Source organism: Sphaerodactylus townsendi, linkage group LG15 (assembly GCF_021028975.2).
Source record: "Sphaerodactylus townsendi isolate TG3544 linkage group LG15, MPM_Stown_v2.3, whole genome shotgun sequence".
NCBI classification, from domain to species: Eukaryota; Metazoa; Chordata; class Lepidosauria; order Squamata; family Sphaerodactylidae; genus Sphaerodactylus; species Sphaerodactylus townsendi.
This window is the reverse complement of record NC_059439.1, coordinates 2,479,425-2,503,278: the sequence shown is the minus strand read 5'-3', so window position 1 is coordinate 2,503,278 and position 23,854 is coordinate 2,479,425. Positions and strand designations below refer to the sequence as shown.

The 23,854-nt window shown below is 47.3% G+C and overlaps 1 protein-coding gene across 1 annotated transcript; it reads left to right on the top strand.

Moving 5' to 3' along the window:
* Window positions 1-1,573: 1,573 nt before the first annotated feature.
* On the top strand, window positions 1,574-23,477 carry RAMP2 (receptor activity modifying protein 2). The gene is made up of 4 exons (XM_048517974.1): window positions 1,574-1,958; window positions 6,811-6,979; window positions 7,652-7,754; window positions 23,016-23,477. The coding sequence occupies exons 2-4, from the start codon at window positions 6,955-6,957 to the stop codon at window positions 23,269-23,271; spliced, it is 384 nt and encodes a 127-aa protein (XP_048373931.1). The 5' UTR covers window positions 1,574-1,958; window positions 6,811-6,954; the 3' UTR covers window positions 23,272-23,477.
* The last annotated feature ends 377 nt before the right edge of the window (window positions 23,478-23,854 follow it).

The following is a 23,854-nucleotide window of genomic DNA, read 5'->3' as shown; positions in this document are numbered from 1 at the left end:
GTCAGATTGGCCGATTGCTGCAATAGAAAGAAGCTGAGAATTAATTGCAATAGGATAAACATTGTAGTTTTTGGAAATAAAAGACGTGAGCACAGGCGGACTATCCAAGCCCATGGAACTGAACAAATCCCTTCTTTTAAATATCTTTAATTAAGTCTTTGTCCTGGCAGCGCACTTGAACACCAACTTATCAACAGCTCCTCGATGGGAGCCATTTATTAAAATTCTTCTATTCAAAGTTGTCCCAACTTGTATTCAAAGTTGCCCCAACATTTTATGGCAAAGTCATCACTTAGCTTTTGTATGGGGCTGAAATTTGGGGATGGCAATGGAAAAATTCTTGCTCATCTCGAAAGAATTAAAAACAGCTTCTTCGGGAAAATCCTCGCACTTCCCCCAGGGTACTGAGGCTAGAAGTTGAAAAAGATGCCCTTCACGATATCAGTACGGTTTGTTAATTGAAATGTTCTTTGTCATATTCTCTGTTTAAGAAAATAAACTTTTCTCCCGCTACTTAGCCAATCTCGCCAGTGCCCTTTGTGAGAAAAGTATTCTCTAGTGCAGGTCTTCAAACCATGCCGTCTTACATCTTTGCTCCTGTGGTCTCGATCAGGTTGAAGATATTGTCCACTATGTGTTATATTCAGTGGTGGGATCCAAACATTTTAGTAACAGGTTCCCATGGTGGTGGGATTCAAACTGTGGTGTAGCGCCAATGGGGCTGGGCGGGGCACGATGGGGGCGTGGCCGGGCATTCCGGGGGCGGGGCATTCCTGGGCGGGGCTGTGGCAAGGATGCAGTCGCTGCGCTGGTCCTTGGGCGGGAAACGAATGCACGCAGGCGCAGGCTGCCACGCACGCCGGTGCACCTCCTGCTAGACTGCTTCAAGTTCTGCGCGCTACTGCTGAGAGGAGGGGCGTAACTAAGGCCAAAATCATGGGGCAAAATCACCAATTCGTAACCCCCTCTCGGCACACACAAATAATTAGTAACCCACTCTCGGGAACCTGCGAGAACCTGCTGGATCCCACCTCTGGTTATATTGCTATCTCTATGCACCCATCTGCCATAAATTGCTGAACCAATTCTAGCAAATCTTTCCGGCCCTGATGAGGAACGCATTCGCTTTTTATTGGCTGATGCTACCCCGCTGGTAACTGTTAAAGTGGCCGCTTTCTTCTTCTTAGCGATAGATATAAGGAGGAAATCAGTACCTACACATTCTGTAAGCAATGCATCCTAGCCAAACTGTACTGTTTTAATATTTATGGATTGCTGACTTATTTGAAGGGTTTTCTTGGCTTTGTCGTATGTTTGTAAAATGTTCACGTCCATTGTTTGTTATGTGCACTGTAAGGATCTTACGGCCGATGGCTGCAACAGTAAATAAACAAACGAGTGACTGGCAGTCCCGGAAAAGGCGCAGGCTGACAGCACAGGATTTGGAGCAGAGACTTGGGCCTCTCCTGGGACTGATTTGGTCCTGGTCGGAGGGCCTGCTGCTCCCCTTCCTTCCCTCTGCTCCGGTTGCCCGTTGGAGCTGACGCTTGGATTTCACAACCAAGCAGATAGAACAGATGTGGGAAGCGTGTTGGGCTCTAGAAAGTTGAAGTGCCCCAAACAGTAGCCCTGGCGCTGCCAGGTGGGGTAACCTCAGGTGGCTGCCCGTGTGTGGAAGAGGTCCTGGAGCCTTTGGCTGGGAGTGGAAGCCGGGGAGGAGGCCGGAGCGGCGGAGCCCCCGGGAGCAGGGCTTGCTCCTGTATCTCATTATTCACACGCCTGATGCGCTCAGCTCGACTGACTCTGCTCTGCCGGAGGAAAGGAGGCGCTTCCTGTTATTCAGAGGCAAACTTCAGGCTGGACAGGAGGGAACAGGCAGCAGAGCTGGGCAGGAGGGTGCCTAGGGATGAACGCCCAGGGGTGCCCCTCGCAGCTGCTCCTGCTGCTCTTGGTCGTTGGTGAGTAGGACTTCTGGGGTGCGGCTTGGGTGGCTTTGCTGGAGGACTGACTGCTCGCAGCCGGGCTTCCCTGCTCTTGGTCGTGGTGGGGTTGGGAGGTTGTCTGTGGAGGGCAGACCTTTGGCCCTTCAGGGAGCTCCCTGAGGGGTGGCTCGTCTTGTGGGTTCCACACAGAGCAGGAGGACGTCCCCCGCCCAAGTCTCTTTTTCCTGCGGCAGCGTTCAAGCTTCTCCTGCATTATCATGATCCATACTGGCTCCTACAGGATCATGTATTACACCCATGCGTACTCCAACTCACTAGGTGAGTATCATTTTAACATTATCTTATTATCACAAATATACAAAAAAATGTTTACACCGTCAAGTATGGCGATAAAACGTCTAGATTAGGTTTTTATTTCGGCAGTCCTTTGTCAAGCCAATAAAATGTTGTACAAAGTATTCTTTTTCTTACTCCTCTAGGAGCACAACTGTTTTTTCTTACACTGGATAGTTCCCAAACTGAATTTCAAGTTTCACATGAGATCCTGAGATCCAGAGAGAAGGACTATTTAAAGAAGAGCCATTCAAGTGAAACTTGAAATTCAGTTTGGAAACTATCTAGTGTAAGAAAAAACAGTTGTGCTCCTAGAAGAGTAAGAAAAATAATACTTTGTACAACAATTATTGGCTTGACAAAGGACTGCCGAAATAAAAACCTATAGAGGTTTTATAGCCAAACCTGACGGTGTATTTCCAAACATTTTTTGTATATTTGTGATAATAAGATAATGTTAAAATGATACTCACCTAGTGAGTTGGAGTACGCATGGGTGTAATATTTGTGACAGTACCTGTTGTACACCTGCCTTGATTATTATGGTGGTCCTACAGGATCATGGCATCTCCTGAACTCTTGGCAGGCTTTGGTTTTACCACGTTATTTGCTGTCTGTGCATCAGTGTTCCCGCTGGACTGGTCAAAAAGGAAGTCTGTTTGGAAGATCCGCTCACCTTCGGTCCTCTCGTTTTCCAGGTGCCCCTCCAGCCGCACATTTCACAGGGTTGCAAAGATTTCTGAAAGGGAATCCCACTTCTACAGGCCGTCACTTTGGCCCGTCTCTGAGAGCCTGCTGGGTGGTTTTTCAGCCACCTACTCCAAGCGACACCATTTTCCATCAAAAGATCTAAGTGGAATTGTGAATTCATCTGCCACTTTTTCCTGGACTTTATTTCCAGTAAAATGCTCCGGGTGGGGGGGTGTCCTTGAGCCTGCCTTATTCTGTTCTAGGAGCAGCAGTGGCGTAGTGGCTAAGAGCAGTGCCTAAGAGCAGGTGCACTCTGATCTGGAGGGACCAGGTTTTATTCCCAGCTCTGCCACTTGAGATGTGGAGGCTTATCTGGGGAATTCAGATTAGCCTGTGCACTCCCACACACGCCAGCTGGGTGACCTTGGGCGAGTCACAGCTTCTCGGAGCTCTCTCAGCCCCACCCATCTCACAGGGTGTTTGTTGTGAGGGGGGCAGGGCAAGGAGATTGTCAGCCCCTTTGAGTCTCCTACAGGAGAGAAAGGGGGGGATATAAATCCAAACTCTTCTTCTTCTACCATTTTGTCTCAGCTGCAGGAGCCTCTGTGCAGCCACCACCGTTTGTGCGCGCGCGCGCACACACACACACACGCACGCCTTTATTGGCATACAAAACAGGACAATGTTTTAAAGCAAAACAAGGTTAAGAAATGCAGTTAAAATTACTAATTCCCAGTATAAAATTGGCCACAGTTTCACAAAAGAACACATCAGAGCTGTTCAGGAGATTGGGTATCTTATAACACTCTTGCCACTGAGAACATTGCAAGAAAATGGAATTCGTGTATTTCATGTGTATCTTATTGTATTGCCATTGGCCGCTTGGTATGTTCGGTGACAGTTTGCTTTTGTAAAAAAAGTTGACGAGCAAAGTTTGTTTTTCCTGACAATCCTGTACTTGTACCATTTTTTCCTTTAAAAAAAAATGAGACATTTTTGTAGCTGCGAAGATGCCATTTGAGAACTGCAGCCGCTCCGAGGGCTGGCCTACCAAACTGGCACGTGCACGGGATCCTCAGGAAAAACAAACTTTACTCATCGACTTTTTACAATGAAATGGTTTTTGGATGAGCTGCAAGTAGAGGAAACTCCTGGGAACATTCTGCAAATGGCTGCGGCTGCACAGAGTGCAGCTGACACAAAATGGCAGGTGCCAGAAAAACGACAGTAAGAGCGCCAATGTGGGGGGGGGGAGGCAAGTTTCGCCAAAAGTCATTTGATGCACTATAAATGCTCTTTTATCAAACGACCATGTTTAATAGTGCACAGAATGGTGGTTTTGATGAAGGCTGTGCTTAAGATTGACTCTTTAACGTTCGTAGACATTCAGGACTATTTTCACCTGCAGAAACATGGTACGGTCACTTCCGCCGCACCGCAACTAACCACGCTTAGAAATGTTAGTGGGAAAAGGTATAGATTGACATCAGGTGGGCTGGGAACGTTCCCAGAAGACTCAAGCTGAAGGGGCTGAGATTCGAACCGTCACCAAGCAGGGTTCTCCACCTGCTCAGATATCAGTTCATGATGCTGACCATTGGGCACAGAGTAGGGGTCACTGGAGGAATGGGGGGAGGTCGTTGTGAATTTCCTGCATTGTGAAGGGGGTTAAGAACATAAGGACATAAGAACGAGCCTGCTGGATCAGACCAGAGTCCATCTAGTCCAGCATTCTGCTACTCGCAGTGGCCCACCAGGTGCCTTTGGGAGCTCACATGCAGGAGGTGAAAGCAATGGCCTCCTCCTGCTGCTGCTCCTGAGCCCCTGGTCTGCTAAGGCACGGTAATTCAAGTGATCTCAGATCAGGAGGGATTGGTCTCCATAAGCAACCTTTGTGGTTTCTTCCAGGATGTTCATGGGATACGTTGGTCAGCCCTGCCAACGTGGCAATTGGCCAAGTGCTGGGCCAGGGGCTGCGATGGGTGTAGTCCATAGAACATTTGAGTTAAGAAACTGCTGGATGACCTTTAGGAAGGACCCTTTCCGCTTCAATGTTTCTAAGTGCATAGGATCTACAATGATGGAAGGGTGCAACAGGCCAGCTGGAGAATTCCATCATAAGTGAAGCAAGCTCCGTGCTGTGGAGACAGACAACTGGGAGCTGACTAAGGGGGCGTCCTGAGTGTGCCTCCACTGTTGCTTGGGGCCAAGTGGAGGCTGTCATGGGAGTCATTGGTGCTAAGTCTCCTGGTTTTTTTCCTTCTTCTCTCCCCAGCAGCTCTGTTCTTGAAAGCTAAGCTGCAAAAGTTTCCTCGGAGCCCCAGAGGAAGTGTGCATGGAGGGAGCTCGCTCCTGCCCCAGTGAGACATAGAGGCAGGGGTGTAGAAGTGCACACTTTGGCTGCCCCTTCCATGCTGGAACAGCTGTCATCCGTCATCCATCATCCGTCTGCATGCCCCTGCGGGATTGTGTGCTTTAAAAAGAAAAACAGATTTGCGAGGGGGAATTTGGAGCACCAGCTTGGGTGGGTGGGGAGTTAGGGGGAGGGGGGGAGACAGACCTTTGCTCGTGTTTACCTCACTTTGTGAGTCTGCCTTTTCTCCAAGGACATCAGGGTGGTGTGCTCAGTTCCCTTCTGGGCCTACAATGTTATCATTGCAAGGACCCGGGATAGTTGGTTTCATTGAGACAGCGGCTGATTCAAGGTTGCATGACCTAACGGAGTTTTGAAATCCTAGGACAATGCTCCAACCACTCTACCATGCTTCAAAGCTCCAGGGGTCTGCCACCTGCGGCTCTCCAGATGTTCATGGAGTACAAATCCCATCAGCCCCTGCCAGCATGGCCAATTGTACTCCATGAACATCTGGAGAGCCGCAGGTTGCAGACCCCTAGTCCCAGCCCTGAGTGAAATGCCATTTGTCTGGAACATAAATAGGATCTTTGCTTCAACATCAGTTCCTAGAGCAGTGGTTCTCAACCTGGGGGTTGGGACCCCTTTGGGGGGCCGAATCCACTCCTATCATCAGGGGTCAGAAGTCGCTCAAGACTCCTCTGCATCAGTGTTCTCCTTCTGTAAAATGGATAAATGTTAGGGTTGGGGGTCACCACAACATGAGGAACTGTATTAAAGGGTTGCGGCACTAGGAAGGTTGAAAACCACTGTCCTAGAGCAGTGGTGGTGAACCTATGGCATGGGTGCCAGAGGAATTTGGCACCTAGGAAGTTCTCTCAGTGAGCACGCACAAACAGAGTGCCCCCCCACACAATAACAATACATGATCCTAGGCTAACTTGGGCGGCTGGGCTCATGGAGTTATTAGCATTAAAACTCTAAGACCTAGTTTTTTGAGGGGAAGAAAGTGTAGGCAATCCTGTTAAGCTGCTGTTAAACCCCACCGATTTTCACATCGCTAAGAACTAAAAGCCTACGATCCCATCTCTTACCTGGGAATATGCTTCGGGATGCTGGCAGTAATGGGGCTTGCTTGAGTAAACCCTCCTAGGGTCCTGAGGATTCCACCTGTTGGAAAAGCTGGTACGAGTTGCTTCAAAGCAAAGCCACCGACTACTACCACGCTTACTTTCCTGAATAGCATGCGCACTTTGGAACCCACTCCAGTATTTTTCTAGAAAACTAAAACCTCAGCAATCAGGTTAAATTCTGCCGTGTTAGCACTTTCATATGGCAAATAAGTGGGTTTCGGGGTTGCAGTTTGGGCACTCCGGTCTCACCGAAAAGGTGTCTGGCTCATCACGGGATGTTTCCAAACTCTAGGAACGTTTGAGAGAACCTCCTACTTGGAAACTTATGTGTGCCCTTTACTCTTGTCTCTCTGGGAAGTAATTCCCAGCACTGATGCAAGCTCCCAAGCGTGGAGGGACCAAGCAGCAGGGATCCTCATAAGTGACCAAACTCCATGAAGGGGCCACTCATCTCCTGGAGCATTGAACTGGAGATCCAAAAACTACATGTTGATGTAACTCAATGGACTACACAGGGCTTTTGCAAGGTCAATGGCCAAATCGGAGGGTCAGTCACCAGGAGCTACTGTCAGGAGCAGTATTCATAGACAAAAGAAATGTCAAAGGCCAGGATACTTCTATTCAGATGCTCCCACCAGTGACCTTGCTATCTACAAGGTTACTCCCAGGCTATAGTCTTCATTGTTACTCATACTTCTATTCAGATGCCCTCAACTATTGACCTGGTTGCCGCCTTTGTTACTCACAGACAAGGTTTCCCCACCCACCCTGGACACTCCAACAGATATATACTCCACTTGCTTTCCCAACATCAGATCCTCTGAAGATGCCAGCCACAGACGCAGGCGAAACGTCAGGAGAGAATGCTGCTAGAACACGGCCATACAGCCGGGTAACCACACAGCACCCAAGTGATTCCGGCCGTGAAAGCCTTCGACAATACAGTAAAATGATTATCAGCAATTCAGATAAGCCTCTTTGTAGGCCTTCCTGCCTGGGCCCAAATTTGTTCATAGCAGGACACAGAATTCTGGTTGGTTTTCAGTGGCCTTGTAGGCAGACATCCCTCATCTCCCAATCAACTACAGGATCATATGTTTCCACCACAGGCAGTCAACATCCAGGGGCCCTGCTGCCAAAGCCCTCATCCCTCTGCTGCCCTGCTCTTACACATACATTTTGCTTCTTTTCCTCTCTAGATGCCTTGTACAGAATCAATGCCGAAGTGTGCTGGGATAGGTTTGGTCAGCAGATGGCCAATGTCAGCGCCGTGCACTTGTGCACATGGAACATCATCAGCAGGTACTGCCAGGTTTGGAACTGGCCAGTGGTGGAATCCAAAAATTTTAGTAACAGGTTCCCATGGTGGTGGGATTCAAACAGTGGTGTAGCACCAATGGGACTGGGTGGGGCACGACGGGGGCATGGCTGGGCATTACGGGGGCGGGGCATTAATAATTTCTCTGTTACTGTAAAAAACTCTTACTGTTCCTAATTTCCAGCTGGTATCTTTCTGTCCATAATTTAAACTCATTCTAGCAAGTCCTATCGTCTACTGCCAACAGAAACAACTACTTCTCCTCTAATTGACTGCCTGACAAATACTTAATACTTTCAAATACTTAATTGTGTTTCTAGAAATCAAAAGAAGGATACTTTCCTTAAACAAGGAACTTTACCATATTTTAAACATGTTTCTTTAAACAGCCCAACAGGGAGAATCATTCCTCCGCAAGTTTCTACCTTCGCCAACCAGCCACATAGGAAACAACAGGACTCGCTGATTTTTGGACTCCACTGAATTTCTAATGGAAAAGCAGACCCAATTAGTAAACCCTCCTCAGCATACACACAAATAATTAGTCACCCACTCTCGGGAACTGGTGAGAACCTGCTGGATCCCACCTCTGGAACTGGCATGATACAGATGGAGGAAATGTGGGTGCAGAGGAAGCTGGAACCAAATCAAGTTTTGTGCAAAGAAATTATATCTGGTGGTATCTGGTGGGCCACTGCGAGTAGCAGAGTGCTCAACTAGTCCAGGGGTCTGCAACCTGTGGCTCTCCAGATGTTCATGGACTACAATTCCCATCAGGTTGCAGACCCCTAGACTAGATGGACTCTGGTCTGATCCAGCAGGCTCTTTCTTATGTTCTTATGTTCTTAAATGTAGTAACATTAAGAATATTTAAATCTGAAATTCTGACATTCTCTCTTCTCTTCCTATCCATTTAGTTGTGTCGGACTCTTGGATGCTCTATAAACCAGTCCCTTCCATGCTTCCCTTTTGCCACAACTTCTTTCAATGGGTTGAGGTTCATGCCCAAGTCCCTCTTAATGGTTTCCAACCAACAAGTCACTGGCTACCCTCTCCTTTTCCTGCTACTCACCCACTCATTCCGAAAGTAGCCTCTCTTTTTTCCAGTGAATTTGCCCTCATCACATGTCCGAAGTAGGTCAGCTTCTGTCTAGCGATCTTGCCCTCCAGAGACATCTCTGGGTTAATATGCTCCAGGGCTGCTTTGTTGAATCCAAAATTCTGACGTTCACATAATTTGAATTTTATATTTTAATTTCCTTTCAGTAAAACTCAACAATTTTGAGACATAATGATAAAATATAAAAGGTAACAGTATATTCATTTTCTAGAATCAATGCTTCCTCCATCCTACTCGTGCACTTTAAATAACAGCATCACTATTTCAGAATACAGCCAGTGTGACACATTGGTTAAGAGAAGTGGGCTCTGATCTGGAGAACCATATTCCCCATTCCTCCACATGAAGCCTCCACATTGGGCCTGTCACAGTTCTCTCAGAACTTTCTCAGCCCATGCAGAGACAGGCAATGGAAAACCACCTCCAAATGTCTCTTGCCTTGAAAAACCATGGGGTCAGAGGTGGGATCCAGCAGGTTCTCACCAGTTCCCGAGAGTGGGTTACTAATTATTTGTGTAAAATGAGAGGGGGTTACTACTGGGGTAACCGGGTGCTATAGGAAATTCCATTAGGTCCAAAAATCATCAAGTCCTGTTGTTTCCTATGTGGCTGGTTAGCGAAGGTAGAAAACGGGATAATTCTCCCTGTTGGGCTGTTTTAAAAACATGTTTGAGAAATATGGTAAAGTTCCTTGTTTAAGGAAAGTCTCCTTCTTTTGATTTCTAGAAACAAAATGAAGTATTTGAAAGTATTAAGTATTTGTCAGGCAGTCAATTAGAGGAGAAGTAGTTGTTTCTGTTGGCAGTAGACGATGGGACTTGCTATAATGAGTTTGAATTATGGACAGAAAGATACCAGCTGGAAATTAGGAACTTTTTTTTACAGTAAGAGTTTTTTACAGTAACAGAGAAATTATTAATGCCCCGCCCTTGGAATGCCTGGCCACGCCCCCATCGCGTTCCTCCGTATTCCAGCCCCATTGACGCTACACCACTGTTTGAATCCCACCACCATGAGAACCTGTTACTAAAATTTTTGGATCCCACCACTGCATGGGGTCACTATAAATCAGCTGTGACCATTTCAGAATACTGTTTTCTTTTTCATTTGAATTTCAATTCTTAGCAACCAAGCAAAATTCAGTCTGGAGGGTTTGTGGTATCCTAACCCCTGTGTAAGTGTATGGGAGCTTTCTAGTGTTTTCCCCAAGTTAATGGATTTGAAGTTGCATTCTGGGGAACTGAAGGTCCATCTAGAATGTACTTTTAAAAAATTTTTTGTGGTACTCGGTCAAAGGCCCTTACAATGCAAAACAGAAATAGAAGACAGAAAAACATTAACATTTAACATTAAAAACATATATGTTAAAATACAATCTTTCAGTGATAAAACACTTTCAGCCAAGCATAGTAGGTGCATTCTTTATAGACTCATTGGCTCTAACCTTCCTTGCGGCCAATGCAAAGAGACCTACTCTGTAGGACACATAAGTGTAGTATCAGATAGAAAGTATATCAGTTTATTGACACCTGAAAGCAAGGTTGCCTGGGATTATTTTAACAATAATTTTTTTCCTAGATTCTGCATAAAATAGACAGTCTAGAACATAATGAGGGAGATTTTCAACAACTGAATTCCCGCATACACAAAGATGTTGAGATAACGGAGTTTAAATATATTGCCCAGTAAGGGTAGCAGATGGCATTGTTTAGATTTAGAACCTCATAGATGTAAACGCCATCCTGAGGTTACGAGCAGAGATGTTTTCCAGATACAATGCTCTAGAACAGGGGTCTGCAACCTGTGGCTCTCCAGATGTTCATGGACTACAATTCCCATCAGCCCCTGCCAGCATGGCCAATTGGCCTCTCTCTCTCTCTCTCTCTCTCTCTCTCTCTCTCTCTCTGATGGTTTTAAACCATGGGGCAAATTTTGACTGGGAAATTATGAAACTGTCAATCATTGCATTCCATGGTGGATCCAAGCTCATAAGTCAGGACTTGTGTTTTTCATCAAGTCATCTGGGATGCTACAGCATGAGAGAATAGAATTGAAAAAAAATCAAATCGAGATCTCTCTGTCTGCATAAGGGATTTAGTAATTCTGGCCCCACTTAGTAAATTCTGGCCCCACTCATGAGGCCGGGCACACATTGGACTTGGTTTTCGGGTCGGGGGTTAATATGGTCATGTCCTCTATTGATAGAGTGCCATGGTCTGACCATTATGCCCTGAAGGTTCGGATGGACATGCTACTAACACTCCTGTCTAGGTGACGATTAAATTCCCATCTTGTCCGCCTACGGAGACTTATGGATCCTATTTGAATTCCTTGAATGCTCTATGGACTTTGAACTCCATTCAGCACCCTCGATGAGCCAGTGGAAGACTGGAATTCCTGCCTCTTCCGATGTCATCGAGGTGATTGCTCCCTCGGGCGCTCCTCTCACGCCTCCGCCGCCGCTGGCCCCTTGGTACACTGGAGGAGCCACGCTCGGCATTATGAAGCGAAACCGACGACTCAGAGCTTGGTGTGTGAGGAAAGCTCGTGACGCAGGCTGCACCTAACATCTTATAGGACGCTTATGAAGTGCTCATGAGGTGTATGCGACTAAAGAGGCTTAAGAGAATCTTCTTCTCCTCCTCCCTCAAGCGCCTGCCAGCTCTCAGCCTGCCCATCATTGTTTCTCAGATATTCGGTCCTTGACCTCATTGTCTGAGGGGTCGGCTAAATTGTCAATTGGCTATCAGCTGTGAGAGGTAATGGCGAGTTTTTTTTGCAGATAAATGGTCGCAGCCGCTTCCGCCAAGACCTTCCTGCCACCTTTTAGAGTCAATAAGGAACTGGAGGCTCCCTTGCCGCCTTCTGGCCCTTGTTTGGCCCAGTTCTCCTGCTCTCTGTGAAGCCGCTAATGACAGGACCCTGGCTGCCAAGTTGGGGACCTACTACCTGTCCTCTGGATCCGTGTTCCTCCTGGCTTCTTATTAAAGCGTGCACAGGCGGAGTTACCACCCCACCTTGTTGAGTATATCACTGGCCAGCTCCCCGGAGCAAGCGAGTTTTTTCCTGGGTGGGTTGAAGGAGGCAGTGGTCCCGCCCACTCTTGAAAAGACCATCGCTAGGATCCCAGTGATCTGGCCACCACTTCACCCCGCTTTCGAATCTTTCTGCTCTGGGGAAGCGTAATTGAGCAGAGTGGTGTTGGAGCAGCTTCGGGGTTTCCTGGAGGACGATCGGCTTTTGATCCCTTCCAGTCCGCTCAGAAAAGCTGGGCATGGGACGGAGATCGCCTCGCCACCGGCTACAGATTTGCTGTTCTCGCTTTTACAACTAGTACCTGAGAAGTGGATCGGGCGCTGCTGGTTTTGTTAGGACTCTAACTCGCGAGCGTTTGATGTGGTCTACTATGACCTTTTGGCTCCACCAATGCTTGGCCGCCTCAAAAGCGCGGGGCACTGTCCTTAAATGGATTGTCTCAGCTTCTCTGGGACCGGACGTGCAAGTGTGGTGTGGGGACTGGGCATCTCAGAGGTGCTCACTTCATTTAAACATATAAGAACATAAGAACATAAGGACCAGCCTGCTGGATCAGACTCACAGAGTCCATCTAGTCCAGCATTCTGCTACTCGCAGTGGCCCCACCAGGTGCTCTGGGAGCCTACATGCAGGATGCAGCAATGGCTCTTGCCAAGCTGCTGCCTCCTGAGCACCTGGTCTAAGGCATTAGTAATCTGAGATCAAGGAGGATCAAGGACAGCCATAGATTGACTTCTCTCCACATAACCTGTCCAAGCCCTTTTAAAGCTATCCAGGCTATGGGCCATCACCACCTCCTGTGGCAGCATATTCCAAACACCAATCACACGCTAAGGAAGAAGTGTTTCCTTTTATTAGTCCTAATTCTTCCCAGCATTTTCTTTCTAATGAATGCCCCTGGTTCTAGTATTGTGAGAAAGAGAGAAACATTTCTCTCTGTCAACATTTTCTACCCCATGCATAATTCCAGACTTCTAATCATATCCCCTAGACGCCTCTCCAAACTCAGCAGTTCCAAACGCTGCAGCTCCTCTCCTCATAAGGAAGGTGTGCTCCAACTTTCCTAATCATCCCTCAAGTGTCTCTGCACTTTTTTTTCTATCTCTCTTTCTCTATATCCTTTTTGAGATGTGGCTTACCTTGAACTTCTCGAACACAGTACTCCAAGTATGGGCCGCATTTCACGAAGCTTGCTATAAGGGTGCATGACAATCTTTGCAGTTTTATTCTCACCTTCCTAATTATCCCCAGCATAGAGTTTGCTCTTTTCACCGCTGCCATGCATTGAGTTGACATTCCCATGGAACTAACACCTAGGACCCCCAAATCCCTTTCCTGGTCTGTGACTGATAGCACTGACCCCTGTAGCGCAGTATGTGTGAAGTTTGGATTTTTTGCCCTATGTGCATCACTCTTTACATTTCGGCTACATTGAACTGCATTTGCCATTTCTTAGCCCACTCACCTACTCCTCCTATCATGTCCGCTTTGAGCTCTTAACTTTGTGGTTCTCGCCTCACCTCTACATACTCCTGGTATCATCTGCAAACTTGGCCAAATTACACTACCCACCCTCTTACTTCCAGGTCAGCTTATGAATAAGTTGTAAGAGCACTGGTCCCAAAATGGATCCTTGGGGACTAATTCTCACATCTCCATACTGTGTAGAACTTCCCATTTACACCCACTCTTTAGTTTCCTGTTCTCAACCAGTTTAACTAGGATTCCCTCTATTCCTTCTTGGCTGCTGAGTTTTCTCAACAGTTCTGGTGAGGAACTTTGTTAAAAGCCTTTGAAATCCAAGTAGACAATGTCCACTGGTTCCCCTTATCCACATGTCTGTTTACACCCCCTCAAAGAACTCCCAGTAAGTTTGTAGGGCACAGGACTTGCTCTCTATGTGCCATGCTGACTTTCCTCAGCAGGATCTTTGCTTTTCTACATGCTTCTTATCAATTCTTATCTTTAACATATTCTACTAATTCTACTTCAGGAACAGATGTCAAACTGACTGGCCTGTAATTCTCGTGGTCCCTCTCTAACTTCTTGTTATCATGACATTGGCCATCTCTCCCAGTCTCTCTTCTGTGGGATGGAGCCCTGATTTCAGGGATAAGTTGTATATTAATGTGGAGAACATCAGCAATTTCATGCTTGAGCTCTTTTAAGAACTCCTTGGATGCACCAGCCGGGATTTGTAGCATTTAGTTTATCAATGGCTGCCAGAACTTTCCTGCCTACCACTAATCTCTGCTTAGTTCCTCGATTCACCTCCTAAGAAGCTTTGGTTCAGGTGCAGGAATTTTCCTCACTTCTCTTGCAGAAGACAGATGCAAAGAATTATCTGTCCAGCTCTGCAATCTCCTCTGTCACCTTTTAGCACACTTTTGTTCCTTCATCGCCTAACGGACTCCACTTCCCTAGCTGGCTTTTCCTGCTTTGATGTACTCTTGAAGAACTGTTTGTTGCTAGTCTTCAGATGTTCGCAGCCATGCTTTTCCTCATAACTCTTTTCACTTCCTTTTACAGCTAACTTATTCTCTTTGCCACCATTTGTGTTCTCTCTGGTATTCTTCATCAGTTAAGCTAATTTTACTTTCTAAAGCATTTCATCTTTTCTCCTTCTACCACCACCTCAACCTCCCCTTTGTTAACCATGGTGGCTTTTGACTGGCGCCACCTTCTAACCTTAAGTGAACACATTCCAGCTGAGCTTTTTTAAGACTGTGTTTTAAATAACCTCCAAGCACTTGACATTTTGACTTCTTCTGATTTTCCTTTCAGCTTCCCAAGACTATCCTCATCTTTTATAGAAATTTCCTTTCGAAGGCAAATGTAACTAGCATTAGTAGTTGTCACTTGTTCAACAAGATGCAGGATATAGTTTAACTGACAGCATTGTGGTCGCTGCCCCCCATCGGGCTCATCACCACTGACTTCCCGCACTGTCCTGTGGGTCCCACACATAGTAGCCCATTCCAGGATCACATCTCCTGGTTGGTTCTACAACCATCTGCTCAAGCTACAGTCATTTAGCATATCCAGAATGTTCCTCCTCCTTAATGCTAATCTGAAATACGTACTTTTCCAGCTTCTATGTGATAGTTAAAATCAGCCTTAATAATACCTATTACTTTTGCTTTCTGCTTGGCCTCTAATTTTTTTTTTTCCATCCCAGAACTCCTCTTGTGCACTTTGGGTCAGGGACGCATATAATATATTCCTTTAATGTTAAACTTTGCTTCACCCCTGGTATTGATATCCACAGTGCTCTGTAGAGGAACTGTAGCCCCCCAGCATTGTTCTATTTTCTTATGTGACACTATGCCTTCTTTGATGTAGAGGGCCACCCCACCCCCAATACCCCTGGTCTCATCCTTCCCAGAGCCTGTAACCTGGGATAACAGCATCCCACTGGTTCTCCCTGGCTCCACCTCATGTCTCCTGATGCCCACTATATATCAATGTCCCTCCCTTCAAAACCTGTGCACTAGAAGCCTCCCATTTTAGGTCGAATGCTTCTACTATTAGCATAGAGACACTTGTATACTCTGTCTCTGTCCTTAACCTGGGATTTATGTGTTTTGCTCCAATCCTTGCTCCAACACCACTGAACATAAGAACATAAGAACATAAGAACTAGCCTGCTGGATCAGACCAGAGTCCATCTAGTCCAGCATTCTGCTACTCGCAGTGGCCCACCAGGTGCCTTTGGAGCTCACATGCAGGATGTGAAAGCAATGGCCTTCTGCTGCTGCTGCTCCTGAGCACCTGGTCTGCTAAGGCATTAGCAATCTGAGATCAAGGAGGATCAAGATTGGTAGCCATAGATTGACTCTCCTCCATAAATCTGTCCAAGCCCTTTTTAAAGCTATCCAGGTTAGTGGCCATCACCACCTCCTGTGGCAGCATATTCCAAACACCAACACGCTATAGCCAGGCGTTTCCTTTATTAGTCCTGCACTTTTCCCCAGCATTTTCAATGAATGCCCCTGGTTCTAGTATTGTGAGAAAGAGAGAAACATTTCGTCAACATTTTTTCTACCCCATGCATAATTTTATAGACTTCAATCATATCCCCCCCCCTCAGATCGCCTCCAAACGAAGAGTCCCAACTGTGCCTCTTCCTCAAGGAAGCAGCTCCAACTCTTCAATCATCCTCAAGGTTCTTCTCTCGCATCTCTTTTCTATCTCTTCGATATCCTTTTGAGATGTGTATGCAATTCAGAACTGAACACAGTACCTGGCGCGGTCACGCACCACGGCTTTATATAAGGGCATGACAATCTTGCAGTTTTACCTCACCTTCCTAATTATCCCCAGCATAGAGTTTGCCTTTTCACCGTTACGTACTTGTTTAGACATTCCTATGGAACTATCAACTACACGGCCAAATCCCTTCCCTGGCCCAGACTGATAGCACTGACCCCTGTAGCTGTATGTGAAGCTTGGATTTTTTGCCCCATGTGCATCAACACTTTACATTTCGGCTACATTGAACTGCATTTGCCATTTCAGCCCACTCACCTAATTTATCAAGGTCCGCTTTGAGTTTCAGAATCCTTTGTGGTTCTCACCACCCTACATAATTTGGTATCATCTGCAAATCCTACAATTACACTACCCACCCCTACTTCCAGGTCATTTATGAATAGGTTAAAGACACTGGTCCCAAACGGACTTTGGGGACACCTCACTCCCTACATCTCTCCACAGAGAACTTCCCATTTACACCACTCTTTGTTTCCTGTTCCTCAACCAGTTTTAATCCATAGGAGGACTTCCCTCTTATTCCTTCATTGCTGAGTTTTCTCAACAGTCTCTGTGAGGGAACTTGTCAAAAGCTCTTTTTGGAAATTCCCAAGTAGACAATGTCCACTGGTTCCCCTTCTTTATCCACATGTCTGCTTGGCACCCCAAAGAACTCTAGTAAGCTTGTAAGACAGACTTGCTCCCCTACAAAAGCCATGCTGACTTTCCTCAGCAGATCTTGCTTTTCTACATGTTTTATAATTTTATCTTTAATGATAGATTCTACCATCTACTAGGAACAGATGTCAAACTGACGGGCCTGTAATTTCCCGGGTCCCCCCTAGATCCTTTCTAAAGATTGGTGCGACATTGGCCATCTTCCAGTCTTCAGGGATGGAGCCTGATTTCATGGGATAAGCTGCATTAATGTGAGAACATCAGCACTCCCATGCTTGAGCCTTTAAGAACTCTTGGATGAATGCAATCTGGGCCAGGATTTGGCAGCATTTAGTTTATCAACGGCTGCCAGAACTTCTTCCCTTGTTCACACTAATCCCTCGCTTTTAGTTCTGATTCACCTCCTAAGAAGCTTGGTTCAGGTGCAGGAATTTTCCTCACTCTTCTTGGGTGAAGACAGCAAAGAATTCATTCAGCTTCTCTGCAATCTCCCCTGTCACCTTTAGCACACTTTTGTTCCTTCATCGCCTAACGGACCTGTACCGCCTCTAGCTGGCTTCCTGCTTTTGATGTGTAATTTTGAAGAACTGCTTGTTGCTAGTCTTCGAGTGTTCGTGAGCCATGCCTCATAATCCTTTTTTTTGCCTCCCTTACAGCTAACTTGCTTCTCTTTGCCACCATTTGTAGTTCTCTGGTATTCTTCATCAGTTGGGTTGGACTTCCATTTTCTAAAAGACATCTTTTTTTCCTAATAATTACCTCTCAACCTCCCCTTGTTAACCATGGTGGCTTCTTTTGGACTGGGCTGCCTTCCTAACCCATGAACACATTCCAGCTGAGCTTTTAAGACTGTGTTTTTAAATAACCTCCAAGCACCTTGACATTTTGACTTCTTGATTTTCCTTTCAGCTTCCTATGACTATCCCCCTCATCTTGAGAAATTTCCCCTTTCTGAAGGCAAATGTGTCCATTTTAAGAAGTTGTCACTTGTTCAAGATGCAGAGATACTGAATCTGACAGCATTGTGGTCGCTGTTCTCATCGCTCAACAACACTGACTTCCTTCTCGCACTGTAACGGGTCCCACATAGAATTAGATCTAGGGACTACATCTCCTACGGTTCTGTACAACCATCTGCTCTGCCACAGTCATTTAGCATATCCAGGAATGTTCTCTCCTTACTATGACCTTGAACATGCATTTTTCCAGTTTATGGGATAGTTAAAATCGCCCACAACACTCTACATTTTTAGTTGTTGGCCTCTAATTTCTTTTTTCCATCCTCAGAATCCCTTGTGCACTTTGGTCAGGACTAAGGGTATATTCCTAATGTTAAACTTTGCTTCACCCCTGGTATTGATATCCACAGTGCTTCTGTAGAGGAATCAGCTCCCCTGCATTGTCTATTTTATGTGACACCATGCCTCTTTGATGTAGAGGGCCACCCCACCTCCAATACTCTGTCCCATCCTTCCTGTAGAGCCTGTAACCTGGGATAACAGCATCCCACTGGCTCCTCTATTCCACCATGCTCCGCGGATGCCCACTATATCAATGTCCTCCTTCAAAACCTGTACCCAGCCTCCCATTTTAGGTCTAATGCTTCTACTATTAGCATAGAGACACTTGTATACTCTGTCTCCAACTTCAACCTGATTTAGCGTGTTTTGCCCAACTCTTGCCTCCAACACCACCAGATGTGCCCCAGTGGCTGCTGTCCCCACTCATTATTTTAACATCTATATGCTGCACCCCTTGCTCAGCTTGGTGTGGAGCTTTAATGCCGATCGTCATCAGCATGCTGATGACACCCAGCTCATCTCTGCTGGATGGAGTGGGGGAATGGCAGCCAGCCCCCTGCTGCCTCCCAGCATTGTTTGGAGGTCGTAGTGGGCTGGCTGGCTGGAAACAGAGCAGGTTGGGAAGCTGGAATCCATCGAAGACGGAGATCCCCTGGCTGAGACGTGAGGGGGAGGGGGGGATTTCCAGCCGCCGGAGTGGGAGGGGCTATATTGGCACTCAACCTCCTCCGTCTGCATGACCTGGGGGGGTCCACCTGATCTGTCTCTTTCAATGGAGACCCAGGTGGCCCATACACCTCGGGTCGCGTTTTACCATCTTCGCCAGGTTGTCCCGGGCGCTGGCTCCCCTTCCTCTCCCAAACCGGTTCTCCTGGCCACAGTGGTCCATGCAACGTCACCTCCAGGTTAGACTATTGCAACTCGGGCTTCTACGCTGGCCTCTCTCATACTCTTCTGATTCGGAGATTGAAAAATGGTCCAGAATGCTGCTGCCCGATGCTTGCAGGGGGTGCCATGAGAGAACAGGTTACACCTGTGCTCCTCACGCTTGCACTGGCTACCCATTGAATACCGGAATCACTTTCAAGGTGTTGGTGTTGACCCTTAAGGCTTTGCGCTGCCTGGGACTCTACGCATCTTCGCGGACCGCCTTTACTCCCATATGTCTAACCTGCCTTCATGGCGCTCGCAGAGGCCAATTCTCACTGGTGATTCCTGGCTCCTCCATGTTACTGCTGGTGCCCACCCGGCCAGAGCCTTTAAGGCTCTGGCCCCTGCCTGGTGGAATGCTCTTCCATCAATTGTCCACCCCCTGCATGGACCTTGCTGAATTCCACAGGGCCTGCAAGACCTAACTGTTCCTAATCGGCCTTTGGGGAGATTCAGCCGCTGATAGGGGCCCCTTCCTTCCTTCTCTAGCCTCTTGTTTACCGCTGCTGCTGCATACGGCCCCTCCTGTCCTTCTTTGATGTGCATGTTTTAGAGGGAATTGCCAGCAGGCTTCATCTTGAATCAATATTAACATACGCTAATTGCAAATTTTATAGGCTGCATTTTTAATGGGGTAGGGTTTATATTTTATAAGAGCCATCTTAATTCTTATTTATTGTTTTAAATTGATTGTGCTCTGTACTGTACACCGCCCTGAGCCCTTCGGGAGAGGGCGGTTTATAAACCCAACAAATAAATAAATAAATAAATAAATAAATAAATAAATAAATAAATAGATAGATAGATAGATAGATAGATAGATAGATAGATAGATAGATAGATAGATAGATAGATAGATAGATAGATAGATAGATAGATAGATAGATAGACAGACAGATAGATAGATAAATAAATAAATAAATAATTGGTGACTGAAAGTATCTGTATTTGAAGTTTTATTTTGCTTTCAAAATTTTAATATTGCTAGACATGCGCGTGCTGTAAATGAAGGGAGACCAAACTCTGCCTTCAGTAGGGCCACAGGAGACCCTATAGCTTAGGAAGTGCTAAAATCTGTCTCGTGAAAGAGTTTCGGAGAGATTCTAAGCTAATGACTGCTTGTTCTTTCCAGCCCCAGATTTCTACGCCGTATAAAAGACAGGGTCTTGCTTACCAAAGGTTTGAGGGCTGGATCCACATGAAACCCTCCCTTCGTACAGTAGAACCTCGTAATGGCTCCAATGGTCTTCAGAGTCGTAGCTTTTATAGCTGCCAAGCGGACACTCCAAGTTAAGGTGTCACTAAAAGTAATTCCTAGAATTGACTTGGAGTCCTTCAATGAGAAAATTAAAAGTGATAAGACATTTTTCCGAGTGGCAAAATGCCCCGCACAAGTGATTGTCCTCCAGAACATGCAAATGGCAGGACCACATTACCCCCTATGTCCCTGCTTGAACTCTGCGTTCAACAGAGGCCAATTTGCTGGTGGTCCCCAGCCCCTCAGTGATGTGGCTGGCCTCTACGCGGGCCAGGGCCTTTATGGCTCTGGCCCCGGCCTGGTGGAACACTCTCCCTCCAACTGTCCAGGCCCTGCGGGATCTTGGTGAGTTCCACAAGTCTTGTAAGACTGAGTTGTTCCACCGGGCCTTTCGAGAGTCCAGCCACTGAGTGAAGTTCCCCCTTCTGCTCCCCTTACATTAGGGCAGAGGTGGGATCCAGCAGGTTCTCACAGGTTCCCGAGAGTAAGTTACTAATTATTTGTGTGTGCCGAGAGGGGGTGACTAATTGGTGATTTTGCCACGTGATTTTTGCCTTTATCTACGCCCCCTCCTCTCAGCAGTAGCGCGCAGAACTCGAAGCAGTCTAGCAGGAGTTCCACCGGCGTGCGTGGCAGCCCGCACCTGCGTGCATTAGTTTCCCGCCCAAGGACCAGTGAAAGCTTCCGCAAGTTCCTGCCGACAGCCCTGCTCCAGGAATGCTCCCACCCTCGGAATGCCCCGGCCACGCCCCTTCTGATCGTGCCAAATCAGCCTCTGCCCCATTGGTGCTTACATGCAATTTGAATCCCACCACCATGGGAACCTGTTACTAAAATTTTTGGATCCCACCACAGCATTAGGGGTCCCTTAACACCAATGGGACCCGCTGTTCCTCCCTCTTGGGGAGGGTTTTTAAACAACGGGTTTTCGCTGGACGCCGTTTTATTGCATTAACCACTGTTTTTAAAGGGATTTTAGCTATTCTATTTTATAACTAGTGGCGCTTATGTAATTTGTGCTTTATTTATCTATATTTAGTTCTTGCTCCCCTAGTTCCAGTTGTATTTTTAGTGGAATTTTATGTTGTACACCGCCCGGAGCCCTCCGGGGATAGGACGATATATAAAACAAAATAAATAAATAAATTCCACAAACTGGGGAGGGCATCTGATGATGAAAGCACCACATCCACATGAGCTGAGAGAGCAAACATTCCTTAGGATGCACCAGTGGTGGGATCCAAAAATTTTAGTGACAGGTTCCCATGGTGGTGGGATTCAAACTGTGGCGTAGCGCCAGTGGGGCTGGGCGGGGCACGATGGGGGCGTGGCCGGGGATTCTGGGGGAGGGGCATTCCTGGGCGGGGATGTGGCAAGGACGCAGCCGCTGCGCCGGTCCTTGGGTGGGAAACGAATGCACGCAGGCGCAGGCAGGGGCGTAACGAGGCAGCCCTGGACAAACTGTAGCCCTGGAGCCCAAAGGCCACGAGGTTGGATGCCCCCCCCCCCCCCCCCATGCAAGTGGCAGCCACTCCACCACCTAACCAAATTTTTTGCACCAGGACATTGGTGCCTCGCAGGTGGGTGCATTTTTAGACATATCAGCACCTCAAATTTCCAGCATATCATCAGGAGATCGTTCTTATATGCTACTCCCCAAGTTTGGTGTGAGGTTTGGTTCAAGGATTCCAAAGGGATGGTCTCCCAATGGTTCCAATAGGAGCTTAATTAGGAGATGAGGGGATACAGCTCTTTGAGGGTCCATGCGCTTTGGCCCCTGAACCAAAACTGCACCAAACTTGGGGGGGTGCGCATCATCTCCAGATGATACTACCTTGAAATTTTGAATTGCCGATACATCCAAAAAAAATGCACCCCTGCAGGAACATCCTAGAAATTCTGCCCAAGAATCTTTGTTCTGCATTGACTTTTCTGCATTGCTGTCAATGGGGGTGTGCCGAGCTGTGGGGCACATTTCTGAAGGCACACAGTCTCAAACTTTCAGGGTCTCATGGGAGACTGCTTCGATGATACTCTAAAGCTTAGGTGCGGTTTGGTTCAGGGGCCAAAGTTGCGGACCTCAAAACTGCAGCCCCGATCTCCTATTAGCCCCCAGGCTGGAAACAGATGGGGATAGGGGCACCCCTTTTGCGCAGGAGTTCATAACTTTGGACTCCCCTGAACCAACTTTCCTCACCAAACTTGGGGTAGCATAAGGACAGTCTCCTGATAATACACTGAAATTTTGGTGCCGCTAGCCTAAAAACTGCGCCCCCTGCAGGCCAAAAATGGAAAACCACTAAAATACCCAAAAACGAACCCAGCATTTTGATGCCCCCCACAAGGTGATGCCCTGGGCAGCTGCCCACCTTGCCCAATGGCCATTACGCCAGTGGGCGCAGGCTGCCACACACGCCGGTGCACCTCCTGCTAGACTGCTTCAAGTTCTGCGCGCTACTGCTGAGAGGAGGGGCGTAACTAAGGCAAAAATCATGGGGCAAAATCACCCATTAGTCACCCCCTCTCGGCACACAGAAACACTTAGTAACCGACTCTCGGGAACCTGCGAGAACCTGCTGGATCCCACCTCTGCTGGGGACCTACTTTTGTCACCCTGTTTCTATCTAACGCTCCCATTCCCCATTTTCTTTGTCTCCTCGTCTTTCCCCAGGCCATACACCACGCTGAGACATTGCCTGGAGGACTGGGCAGACAGACTGGAGTACGGCTACCCCAATGCCTTGGCAGAGCATTACACCATCAGGAGCCACCACACGTACTTTCTCAACTGCACTCTGGAGCACCCCCTCCTCCTGGACCCCCCTGAAAATGTCCTGCTTACCCTGATCATCACCCCCATCTGCCTTATCCCTTTCTTGGTCACCCTGGTCGTGCTGAAGAGCAAGGACGGTGAGATGCAGGCATGAGGCCTACCTGCTCATCAGAGGCGGAGATACAAGGGGGAAGGGGGTGCATGTTGCACTGGGAGCACACCGGGGGAGGCACGCACAAAAATTCAGGTTTGTGGTTTTTGTATTTTTTGTGTTTTTTCAGTTGTCAGACTGCAGGGGCCGCAGTTTGTAGGCTAGCAGCACCAAAATCTCAGTGATTTTTCAGGAGACTCTCCTGATGATACCACCCAAGTTAGGTGAGGTTTGGTTCAGGGAGTCCAAAGTTATGGACTCCCAAAGGGGGTGCCCCATTCCCCATTGTTTCCAATGGGAGCTAATCGGAGATGGGGGCTACACCTTTGAAGGTCGATAACTTTGGACGCCCTGAGCCAAACTTCACCAAACCTGGGTGGTATCATCAGGTTAGTCTCTGATATCCTGAACTTTTTGATGCTGCTAGCCCCGTGGTGGTGAACCTTTGGCACTCCAGATGTTATGGACTACAATTCCCATCAGCCCCTGCCAGCATGGCTGATGGGATTTGTAGTCCGTGAATATGTGGAGAGCCGCAGGTTGAGACCAAGTTTGCTTGTTTCCCTTTGCCATCCTCTTTGGTTTT